General features: G+C 48.3%; 2 protein-coding genes across 2 annotated transcripts in view; one reads left to right on the plus strand and one right to left on the minus strand.

The window, feature by feature from the left end:
• The window catches only part of TBXAS1 (thromboxane A synthase 1), a 154,963-nt gene extending 154,353 nt beyond the window's left edge, over positions 1 to 610 (plus strand). The window contains exon 13 of the mRNA XM_047844646.1: positions 360 to 610. Within this exon, the coding sequence (XP_047700602.1) occupies positions 360 to 434 (75 nt within the window). The 3' untranslated portion in view covers positions 435 to 610. The remainder of the gene's footprint in view (positions 1 to 359) is intronic.
• A 2,789-nt stretch (positions 611 to 3,399) lies between these two features.
• Positions 3,400 to 12,181, minus strand: part of PARP12 (poly(ADP-ribose) polymerase family member 12) — a 39,339-nt gene continuing 30,557 nt past the window's right edge. The window contains exons 9-12 of the mRNA XM_047848337.1: positions 8,829 to 8,904; positions 6,891 to 7,021; positions 5,924 to 6,075; positions 3,400 to 4,528 (exon numbers count right to left, since the gene is read on the minus strand). Of these exons, the coding sequence (XP_047704293.1) occupies positions 4,203 to 4,528; positions 5,924 to 6,075; positions 6,891 to 7,021; positions 8,829 to 8,904 (685 nt within the window). The 3' untranslated portion in view covers positions 3,400 to 4,202. The remainder of the gene's footprint in view (positions 4,529 to 5,923; positions 6,076 to 6,890; positions 7,022 to 8,828; positions 8,905 to 12,181) is intronic.

Genomic DNA, 12,181 nt, shown 5'->3' on the forward strand with positions numbered 1-12,181 from the left:
CTTAGACATGTCACTTGGTCTCTCTGAACTTCCATTTCTTCATTTGCAAAGTGAGCCACCAGTACCTCTTACACAGGCTTCTTGGGAGGATAAATGTGGGACTGAGTACCCTCCTTACTTACAGTATTTTTTTAACATGGACAAAAGGGCCGAGCACCCATGTGCTGGTGGGGCCCCAGCACCCAGCCTCCCTGAGCGGCAGCTTTGCTGGCCCCTCAAGGCCGTGCTGGGGAGGCTGCTCTGCTCCCTCAGCCCTGCTATCTCTCAGATTTCCACAACCCCACTTCAGGCCCAGTTCCAAAAAGCTTTCCTATAGATGTGGTTAGCTATAACAAGTATCTCAATCTCCTCTATTTTAGGTACCACTGCAGCTAGAATCCAAATCTGCCCTAGGTCCGAAGAATGGCGTCTATATCAAGATTGTCTCTCGCTGACAGTTTTATGAGGACACCCCCCCAAATGCAAAGGAAACCTTGATGTGGAAATTCAGATTTGGGGGAAAACATCACTGAAGCAATTGAAAGGGTGCCCACCATGCAAGTATAAAAGAGGTCTTTACATAACTTTTCCCAAATGTTCCTGAACATTTAATAAATGTTTCTTGCACTTAGTTTTAACTTTGCTGATGGTGTAGGAACCGCTGACCCACCTCTCAATAAGAGATTGCTGATAAATAGGCAAAAATGTAGTTTTGTCAACGTGACTGAGAACTCAGGGTTTTGAAGGAAGTCCTAGCCTCAGGATGGAAGGAATCTACAGGGCAGAGGACACGGGGACACTCCGGTGAGCTGCCCTAACAGCACCACCTCGTGGGCCTTTCCAACTTCCGGTACATTATGGTGTCTAACTTAAAAAACTGTATTTATCGGAAGCTTAACTCCGACAAGTGGCTCAAAAGCTTTCTTTTCCTTTGATTTTCCTAGGTAAGCTAATACTAACTTTATAATGTTTTAATGCACAGAAGAGTGATAGAGCCTAAAATGCACTAAAGGCATCGTAACTTCTCTTCATTTTGATCAAAGAATCCAATACCGAGGTGAATTTATTAAAACTGTCGTGTTGCTGAGAAGTTAAAATTCAACAGAGAGCTTGCAGGGTGAGTCCCACATCTGCCACCAGCAGTGTGTGGTCATGACTGCTGGTCTTTCCACCCTCCTGTGCCTCATTGTCTTCATCTGTAAAACAAGGGAGCTGTCCTAAATCAAAGCTCCCTCCTCTATGTAACATGTGCGCAGCATGAAGGGGCTAAATGCCCCATAGGTAACATTCTGAGTGGGAATCTGGAAGCCTGGATACCCAGAGGCTGACCACCCTTACGCTGTTTCAGGAGAGCTGGCACAACAGGTGTCCACGGATCCATGGCTGTGGATCCTGCCTCTGCTGTTTGGTCTTCTCCTGCTCCAGCCAAAAGGACCCCAAGCTTTCCCCCAAAGTCCTTCCCTAGAGAGCCCTCTTCTCACTTTCTGGCCTCCCCAGAGATAGGAAGGCAGCTTTGTCGCCCACCACTGTCCCAGCCCTGGGTGCTGCCTGGCCAGCCCATCACACAGCCCTTTCTGCAACCTTGCTGCCACCACGGCTCCTCTCAGGGATCAAGCCTCTCTGACATGTCTGGCCCTGAGGCTCAGACTCACTAGAGAAAGCCACACATTCCCATTCCTGGGGATCTAACCTGTCTTCCCAGACTGCCCTGCCCGTCTCCCAATCCCTGACCCCCTATGGCCATCAAGTAACCTCAATGCTGCAGAAGGGCCCAGCTGAGCACGTGGCTTCCTCCTGAGGGCACAGCCTATGCCTGGTACCGGAGCCCATCAGCTCCATTGGCTTCCCTCACCTGTTCTGTCCAGGTGCTCACCATGTTTAGAAACGGGGGGGGGTGGGGGGGAACAGGGAAGCTTCCTAATGTTCTAGAATTGCTAGACTCGGCTCTTCCATGGTTTCAAGCCACAATCCCTAGCTCTCCTGAAATCCCACCATACACATGCAACACTAGCTAACGGGGCAGGAGATGGCACTGCCTGGGTCTTCCACAAAACCCTTTAGCTGTATCCCAACCGTGTCCTCATGACCTATCAGTCACACACACACACACACACCCTGGGTCCCACCACGTTTTTGCACTAAGAGAATCACCGTCATTTTGACATCTTTCCATCACAGTGCCCACCCCATCCCAACAATCTGGCAAGATGGACCCCATCCTTCTCTCAAATTTCTGATCCAAGTAGGTGTTCTTCCTGGCTTGCTTTCTCAAAGATGAGCAAATCCAGGGCCTCTGGATTTGATGAGTCTTCGTAGCTCACTTGCCAATTCTGGAGCGTGTGATCACCTCCTACCGTTCTCCAGCCATTCTTCCCACCCACACTCCCAGACCATCCATGCCACCCACTACTAAGCTCCCAGCAGCCACGTGGTTAATGAGCATGGAATCACTTATATTTAAGATGTAGCAGGCAAGCACCTGATTTAATGGTTCTCCCCGACACCCTTCTGCACCCCCCCCAACACACACCTGCTATAGTAGGACCCTGACTTAATCAAAAAGCAATGAATAAAACTTACGATTAGTCAGGACATGGGGGAAATATTTTGGGGGCTCTGAAAATCACACCATGTACAACCAGGTGACCAGCCCTGCGGGTGGGTAAGATAGTACTGTTGTTTCATTCCTCCGGTCATAAAATTCAGTTATGACTGGTCTTGATTGGCTGACCTGTGTAAAGTTCCAGAGCACTCCCTAACCCTGCTCCAAAGAGGGAAAGAACTAAACTGAGAATGTGAGGACAAAGCAGCAGAAGTGAAGGCATCACATGGGGTGGACACACTGTACTAGGAAGATGGGGGGATGGGTAGGAAAGGTGTAGGGGAGGTGAGAAGCCCACTGCTGAGGACTAAACCCAGAGACCAACAGGTACAGCCACTTCATAACACGGAGCCACCCTGTCAGCCCCTCCTCCCCCAGAGCAGAGCCAGCCAGCACCCGGTAGAGACTCCCATAACCTGCTGTGTGTGGACGACACTCACAGAATGCACCCCCCCACACACACACACACACATCTACAACACACTCTACTCAGTAGCCAATCTGGGTTTTGTGGAACTTGGGATTTATAGGGGTTGGAGAAGGAAAAAAATCCAAATATGTAATTTTTATGCATTTAACTGAGATGTATGACCATGTGGCCACATAGTTAGGACCCACCCCTGCAACGGTTGTGGAGACAGCCCCAGCAAGTGAGGGGCCCTGAACCCTCAAGTTCATCAGCCCCATGGGTAAGTCCACACACAGCCCCCGAGGCCAGTAATGGAGGCTCCGTTATATCCAGACACCCAGAAAAGTGCCTGTATCCAGCAGGTGCTCGATAATAGACGCTGAAGAATGAGCTTTGCTTGTTGCCCACCTCAGATAAATATTTTTTATTTCCATACTCTGTTGTGACATTTGCAGCACAGGTATTCCAATCTCACAGGAACATAAAACCCACATCTGGAGGGTGTCCAGTGTACTCAGGAGATGCAGCAACGGGTGTTGGTGGGCAGAGCCTGGGGGCCCTTGGGAGGACCATGTCACCTGCCAGGATTAAAGCGCTTCCTCTGAGGGATGCTGACCCTGCCAGGACACAGGGCCACTGACAGGACTGCAGTGACACCACACAGTAGCCACTTGCTCTAACCCTGTGATATACGGGCCATTCCAAGGCCAGAAGCCCAGGAGAAGAGCTGCCTGGATCAGAGCCAGAGCCACAGACACAGTGACTGCCGCCTGTACCGATGGCTACTGTGTCATTCTGACAAAAAATTAAATGAGATGCCACTGAGACCCTGAAAAACCAAACCACTCACTGCAGAGAAAGCAACTTAAATCTAAAATCAATCCATAAAATAGTATCTAGAAACTCTGTGCCTGGTGCCCATCAGCTGCTAAGTCAACAAAGAGTGTAAATAATAAAATTTTAACACACTACTAAAAAGTAATACAGTCACCTACAGTCACTTCTGGTTAGTTTACTAATGAGCCCAAAAGTGGCTTAAAACTAAAAACGATCATCAGTGAGAGATTAAGAATGTAACTTCATCAGGAAGTCAATGTTAAATGAACAGTTCATTAAAAAGTTTTCTGTTAAAAGAAAAAAAGAAGAAAACTTTCCCAAACAGCTACTCCAAGGACAAGAAGCCTGAAAGGCACTAAAAGCATCACCGCACGCTCACTGCCGGCCACCAAAGAAAGATGCTAAGGAGAAGAGAGTGGAGACCCCCGCCACGGGCTTGGTGGAGCTGGTGTACTGGATGATGTACTCAGGGTAGATCTGGTGCTTCTCGAAGATCACGAAGATGGAGGGGTCGGACATGCTGTTCACGCAGCTGTCATAGAAGACGTTGCCGTGGCCTTCCTTGGCCGGGGGGCGGACGAAGGAGGCGCTGCCTCGGACGAACTCCCCGACCAGCACCCGGGCCAGGAACATCGTGTGGGACTTGGTGTCAGATTTGCTGTAGTGGTGGGAATATGCGGCGTCGCGGGCAAAGTAGCTCCCTGCAAGGACACGGGCAGGCTCAGCTGGTATCGGGGCACAGCCCGCAGCCTGGAAGGGGAGGCTGGGGTGTCCTGTCAACCAGGCAGTGCCGATGGCCTCTGTCCTTCGGTCACCATATGCCCCTGCCTCCTGTCCTCCCTCATGAAGGCCAACAGAGGAGTCTCCAAACTTGGAGACAGAAAGATCAGATTCCGACTCTGTCCCTCAAATCTGAAAGGTCCCTGGGCAAACTACTACTTAACCCCCAGATCTCAGCTTCCTCAGCTCTCAACTGGGCCTGTCACACCAGCCTCACAGGGTTGGCGTGGAAAGGGAACAAGACCCCGCACGGGACACTGGATGCCAGGAGCCCCACGCAGACAATTACGAAGCTGTCGAACAGGAGCCTGCACTGGAGGCCACCACACGCACAATCGGAAATACATCTGCCACTGGCTTTCTCTATCCCGACTCCACAGTTGCTGCCACCTCCAAGAACAGCTGATGGACAAGCAATGGGGTCAGAAGAGGGGCTGTTCACTACAGCATCACATTGTGGAGATGCTTCAATCTAGCAGCCATGTCGTGGTCACGTTAAAGATGGCACCATATATGCCACCTACTTGCACATGGGTCAGGATAAAGCCACCGTGGCAAAGTATTAAAGCTGATTAATCTAGGTAGAACTTATGCTGGAGTTTTAAAAATATTGTTCTTGGAGCACCTGTGTGGCTAGTCGGTTGAGTGTCCAACTTCAGCTCAGGTCTTGATCTCACAGTTCACGAGTTCAAGCCCCAAATGGGGCTCTGTGGTGACAGCTCAGAGCCTGGAGCCTGTTTCAGATTCTGTCTGTGTCTCCCTCTCTCTCCACCCCTCCCCAACTCATGCTTTGTCTCTTTCTCTCAAAAATAAACTCAAAAAATTTTAATAAAAATAAAAAATAAAAATATTATTTGAGACTTCCCTGTGAGTTTCGAAATTATTTCCAAATAAAGTTTTAAAATAACCCAGAAAACAGAGAACTCCCATTACAGCTGGCATGACACGCACACAAGCGTATCTGAACTGTTCCAATTCCCATTCTAACGACTGGGGGGCATGGTCTGGGGCCGGACTCAGGGCTGGGAAGGTACCTGCTCTCCTCACCCCACTCTTGCTCACCGTTTCCAGAGCCTCCATTCCACAGGGACACAAAACCCCAGCTGCTCAAACCTAGGGTCAGGCTCCTGACTACACACAGTAAGAACAAGGGTGCCACCAGCTGGGTCCGTTCCTCACTGAGTTTGATCCAGCTCATCAACTCACCCTGGCTCTCCCATGCCCTCCATCAATTTGCCTTAAAATGGCCACCCGGGCCCCAGGGGTGGGGGGGAGGTAAAGCCATGTTCTGCCAGTGGGGCCACCTTCGCCCTTACCTTTGCCGTAAGAAGTACCATGAAGACCACAGACTCTCCAGTCAAAGTTCTGCTGGCAGATGGCATCAACGAAACTGGCACTGGTGCCATGGAACAGCTGCCTCTCATCTACCACCTTCCCTCCATTTCTCTTCTGCATCTGCCCTTTTTGCCTACAATTACGGGAGAGGAATGTATGTTGGAGGCAGAGGGTGCTTGTTGCCAAATACAGGCCACTCGACCCAAGAAGACACATTTTATTACAATCAGCAGGAGTCCAAGGCCCGTGAAACCAGCCATGGACCAGGGAAAGAAGGTGAACAGCGGGACTGGAGTGAAAAGGCCTCCAGTGGCTTCTTGAACTCCCAAAGCAGACCAGTCCTTGGAAAGCAGACCTACTTCTTCTTCAGCACCTTGCTTCTGCATGGAGCTCAGCTGGGGGAACTGGAAGATGCTGGTCAGTGGGGGCCACCCCTTTCCCCCTCTGTGTGCTACCCTGATTTCACCACTGGGCCCCAAATACAGAGGACACTGCTCCAACCCCCTTTCTGGGGACAGGTCAGCAGGATCCCAGGCCTGCCACAGTGACCTGCTGAAGATCTCCTCTCAACAAAGCCAAGTCCCTAGGTGCCCAAGAACATGCTAGTCCTCGGGCACAAAGATGAGACCCCCATTGTGTGGCTGTCAGGACAGCATCTCTCTAACTCCTCAAGGTGTGGGTGGCTTCCATTGACCAGTCCCGCTGACCTTCAGGCAGAGAGGCAAGCACTGGCCTTGTCACTAGGGCAGCTTCAGTCCCCTCGGCACTGAGGGATGTGCCAGCACTGAGCTATAAGGATAGTGAGATGGGGAGGAAAGTGGGGACACAGCTCTGGCTGCCATCTCAGATTGTCCCTAAAACCTAGGACATGTTTGGCAAGCAGCTAGCTACTGTGTATGTATCAGAGGGAACGGTCACCAGCCCACCAAGAGTGAGCCCCCAACGCACCACTGGTAGACTTCCCAGAGGGCCAGATTTTGGACTCGCTCGATCTTCTGAACAAAGTAGAAAGGCAGTGTGCGGTTAAAGAGGTTCCAGACCTTCTGATATTCATCCGATGCAGAACTGAGGGCAATCTTCTGCAGGGAGCAAATATTTTTTTCTCTGTTATCATCAAAGCAGAGGATATACATCAATCCCTTCTCAAGGTTGCTCATAAAACACCAGAACTGCCAACAAGCCCAGATAGTGATCACCACCCTCCCTTTGCCAAGAGGTGTAGTGTCTCCAGGCGTGAGATGTATGCAAGTTGTGGTCACTTCCCTTTTGTCCACTGTGAAACCCTCCTGAAGGACAGGCAGGTGATGCTTACGTCAGCACCACCCTGGTGTCCCCAGGACATCCCTTCTCCTCCTCTGTACCCACACAGGGCAGGCTATATAGCCTCCAAGACCAGAATTGGTATCAAAAATGTGGAGTGCACACATCTGGGAGAGAGGGGGGCCAACCCTGTTAAAGCAGGTTCAGGCTTATGGGCAGCAACGCATCAGGAGCTCTCAGGCTGGCAGACAGATGCACATCAACTCAGGAGCACAGTGAGACTTGCAGGCATGGTGCCTGGCTGCTGCGTCCTCCCAGCTGAGTCCACCTCTCCCCTAGTGTCTTGCTCTGAGGAACAGTACTCCCTATGGGCCAGGAGATTCCTAACCAAGGGCAGCTGACACTTACACAGCGACCATCCACAAATTCCCACACCTGAAGCCTGCACCTAACCAGCCTGGCTCTGCGAGGCTTGGCCCAGTGACGGCCCAGTGACAGCCCATTTGGGGACCCATGAGAAATCCCTCTGTAGCATCCCCTACCCTTACCCTGAGTGCCGTCTGAATGTCCATGGGCTCCTGCAACAGAAATTCTGACTCTGGTTTCCCTGGTTGCACCCCAGGGAGGACACCAAACTCCTCTCCCCTGAGTGTGGAACCAGCCTGCCCCTTCCAGACCAGACTGTCAAGGGCTCCCATACCTGTCACAGCCTGCAACTCAGCCCCACAACCAAGCACTCCACAGCACGGCCCAGATGTCGCTCCTGCTTCCCAACACCTACACACGCCCTCTATCCTGACCCAGGCTCTCTCCCTAAGAAGTTTCCATCGACCTGTATGCTCTGCCCCTACCTCTGCCTGTACAAGCACCAGCCATCATTTAGGTGTGGACCCAGTGACATCTTCCCTGCTCCCCTCGGTACAGATACCTCGGCCTGCGGTGCTGAGTGCTGCTGTTCAAACTCGCCCAGCCCTTTACACGTGTGTGTGTGTGTGTGTGTGTGTGTGTGTGTGTGTGTGTGTGTGCGTGCTGCTGGGGTCTCTGTGCTCTGTCCAAGAGGAGTCCTCTCAGGGCAGAGAGCTGGTCTGCAGTGCTCTGCAGGAAGCCAGCAGCAGAGGGCAGTCTGAGGGCCACACGTACACAAGGCAGTCGGACAATGGCATGAGCACTCCACAGAACTCAGTGTAGCTCCTGTTCGCTGGCAGGCACTACACGAGCCAGGTGAGTCGCTATTCCTGGTCTTCGAATATCCGGCACCTTTCAACAGCAACTCCCCCTCTCCGCGTCCCTCATCATACTTAAGTCCTCCCCTGGTTTTGTTTTCTTGCTTTGTAAAACTAATACGTATTGGCCGAGCAGCCGTTAAGCCCCTTATTTCTGCCCTTCCCAGAAATTTCTAAGTCATCATGCTCCATCCACAATACATCCTCTCCCCTCGGGGCCACAACCACCTTCTTGGTGGTCATCCAGGCTTAAAATCCCCTATACCTGAAAATAACAAAACCCGACAGAACTCTCCCTTCCTGCCCCGGCCTGGCCTCATAGCTTCCTCAGTGGTGGAGTCAGTTCACTCACTAGGTCACAGAACGCCCTCCTCCATGGACCAAAACGGTGCAAGTCCCATACCTTGAAGCCAGGGTCTGGCAGGGCCGAGGGGTCCCAGTGGTCTGGGATGCTCTTTGGGCCTTGAAACTTGACACTGCTACAAAATGTAAACAAATATCATTTTGTGAAAGCAGGTAGAAGGTAAGGAAGCACCTAAACACACACTATCCACCATGTGGGAGCCCATGTGGCCAAAATGCAAATGATAAGGCACAAGGGATCCATTTCTCACCTGTATCCCAACTCTTGTATGAAAGGCAGAGAATAACTGATTAGAGCAGCCTAAACTCTCATCATTTTAACATTCAAAGAGCTCTGCAACTTTTTCTAAGCAGCTTCAATTAGGTGTAAATGGCATACAAGAACATTTTTAAAAACATAAAATCTATGTCAAAACCAACTTGGCAGTAGAAATTTGATTGAAACTGCTAAGAGGCTACTTATGGTCTGTATATACCCTACTTAAATTGACTATGCTTTTTTTTTTTTTTTAATGTTTTCTTGAGAGAGAAAGAGAGAGACAGCACACAAGTAGGGAGGGCAGAGAGAGAGGGAGAGAGAAAATCCCAAGCAGGTTTCATGCTGTCACAGTGCAGAGCCCGACTTGAGGATCGATCCCACAAACCATGAGATCATGACCTGAGCAGCTATCAAGAGTCAGACACTTAACTGAATGAGTCACCCAGGTGCCCCAACTATGCTTAATTTTTACTGCTGCAATATTAGCAAGTTTAATTACAGGTCTCACATAACACCAGCACCATAGGATCTTCCAAAAAAGATAAAGAAAGATGGAGTTCTAAAAGACACATGGCTCCCCCCACCCCACCACAAAAAACTTAAAAAAAAAAAAAAAAAGACACATCACACAAAGGGTCTAGGAACAGGGATGGTGAAGCTATAATTCCAAATTTTTCTGACTCCTTTTCAGAATGGTCTGTTCTTCCTACAAAAGATATTCCTTCTGTTTCCACTGGCATAAGACATGTACCTTCATCCTAAGCCTCAAGGAACTCCCACAAATAACTTTCCTAGGAAAACAGCACAGTTTAAAAATAACTAACCAAGGTCCCATGAGCAAGAATCAGCCAGAAAAAGACCATGAAGACCAAAGATGCTGAAATTAGGAGGCAGATTATAAAACAATTATTCTATGTTTAAAGAAATAAAAGACAAACTTTAAAAACATATGTAAGGAGCTAAACTATAAAAAGATGAAGATTTGAAAAAGAATTAGGAGGAACTTCTAAATATGAAAGATACACTCCTTGCTAGAAGTTTGAAGGACAGGCTTATGAGCAGGGGAGACCACCTGAGAAGGGAAGAAAAGAATGAGCTGAATGAGATGCTAAGTGGTAATTCAGAATGTGGCCCCACAATGAGGAGGTGGAAGATGTGGGGAAGAAGCTGGGACACAGAGAAGAGGGAGAGACAGAAGGCCAGAATCTGGTTGGAACCTAACCGAACCTCGAAAAAGAGAGGAGAGAGGAAAGGATGGAGGCAATCTTAAAGAGAACAAAGGAGACTCGCTGGCACATAGGTCTAAGAAGCCCCAAGAATCTCCAACAGGATAATAAAAGCACATGCCCAGCCTCACCAAGGTGACAGTGCATGACAGCAAGACCAACGAAATCTGCAAAGCAGAGGAAAACGAGGGATTCTGGGAAAGAAACTCCAGTTAGACCGACTGCTGATTTCACAAAGACAGCAATGGAAACCAGAGGACAGTGGAGTGACCTCTTCGGCATTCCAGGAGAAAATAACCACACCCCAAAATTCTACAGCCAGTGAAACTATCTTTGAAGATTGAGGGCAAAATAAAGATGTACTCAGGCAAACAAAAACACAGAATTTTCCAACAGACTCATCTAAGATAATTTGAAATTACAAAGTGGTAAAATGTGAGTAAATCCAATGAAACATTCATAGTATAAAATAACAGTACCTCAAAGTTAAAAAACAGAGGAAGATAATGGAATCAGGTATATGAAAGCCCTTATATTAGTTGATACAAGCACAAAGATACAGACTTGACTCATACCTAAGAACACTTATTATAATTTCTAAGGTGGCCAAAAAAAATAGTTATACAATGTATAACTCTTCCAAACTAGAAGGGAAAAAAAATGAAATGACAAAAAATATCCACAAGGAGGCAAGAAAAGATAAAATAAGACCCAATCACATGAATAAAACATTTTTATGGAGGATATAAGGACAGTAAGGAACTAAACCGGATAGCTGATGTGTAAATGCCATTTCGAACTTTACGTTAAACTCTTGTATTATAACTGTGGAATGTGGAGATCATATTCTGTGACCCTGTCATTCACATAAACAGAGAAGTTGTATCTCTTTTTATCTATTTATTCTGAGATTGAGAGATCTCTGAGCATGCATGATCAAGAGGGGGAGGAGCAGAGAAAGACAGAAAGAGAATCCCAAGCAGGCTCCACGCTATGAGCACAGCACCCGATGCAAAGCTCAAACTCATGAACTGTGAGATCATGACCTGAGCTGAAATCAAGAGTCAAACGCTTAACTGACTGAGCCACCCAGGTGCCCCAAGAAGTTGTTTCTGAAAGCGACCCACTCTAATAGTCCCACTCTGCCACAGAGGCCCAAGCAGACTTGCTTTCTAGAGTTACAACATCTGGCTACTGTCACATGGGTTAGCAGGAAGAGCCACAAACTTCACTGCATGGACACTGACTCTTAGCTTATGCAGCAGAGAGATCCTAAATCGAGTCACATCTCAGTTTGAATTTAACCAAAATGATCACTATTATTTCTGATGTGTGGTGTGTTTGTGGCCCCATGAAAACAACATTACAGTGACAATAAAAGACATCCAGTCTCAGAAAGGAGACAGATTTTTTCCAAACCGTATCTAAGGTAGTCTCTGGATAGGGAAAGAATGAAAAATAAACTTTCAGAAGTAGAAGCAGCCACAGTTAACTGAACTCTAAATCCAGAAGCAATACACAGAAGACATGGGTAAATTTCACTAAAAAATAAAAAATAAACATTTCTGCATGGTAAAATATTTCATAAACAAAGCTGGCAAATAACAAACCAAGAAAAAAGGTTTGCAATTTGTATAAGAAACTGAGTGATGGGGCACCTGGGTGGCCCAGTCAGGTAGGCGTCTGACTTCAGCTCATGTCGTATCTCACTGCTCCTGAGTTTTTGAGTCCCGCATCAGGCTCTGTGCTGACAGCTCAAAGCTCGGAGCCTGAAGCCTGCTTTGGATTCTATATCTTTCCGCCCCTCCCTGACTGATATTCTCTCCCTCTCTCAAATATAAATATTTTTAAAAATTTAAAAGAAGAAACCGAGTGAGCTCTCCAAAAGATAAAAGGCTCTTAATATTT

The sequence above is a fragment of the Prionailurus viverrinus genome, chromosome A2 (assembly GCF_022837055.1).
Source record: "Prionailurus viverrinus isolate Anna chromosome A2, UM_Priviv_1.0, whole genome shotgun sequence".
Taxonomy (NCBI): Eukaryota; Metazoa; Chordata; class Mammalia; order Carnivora; family Felidae; genus Prionailurus; species Prionailurus viverrinus.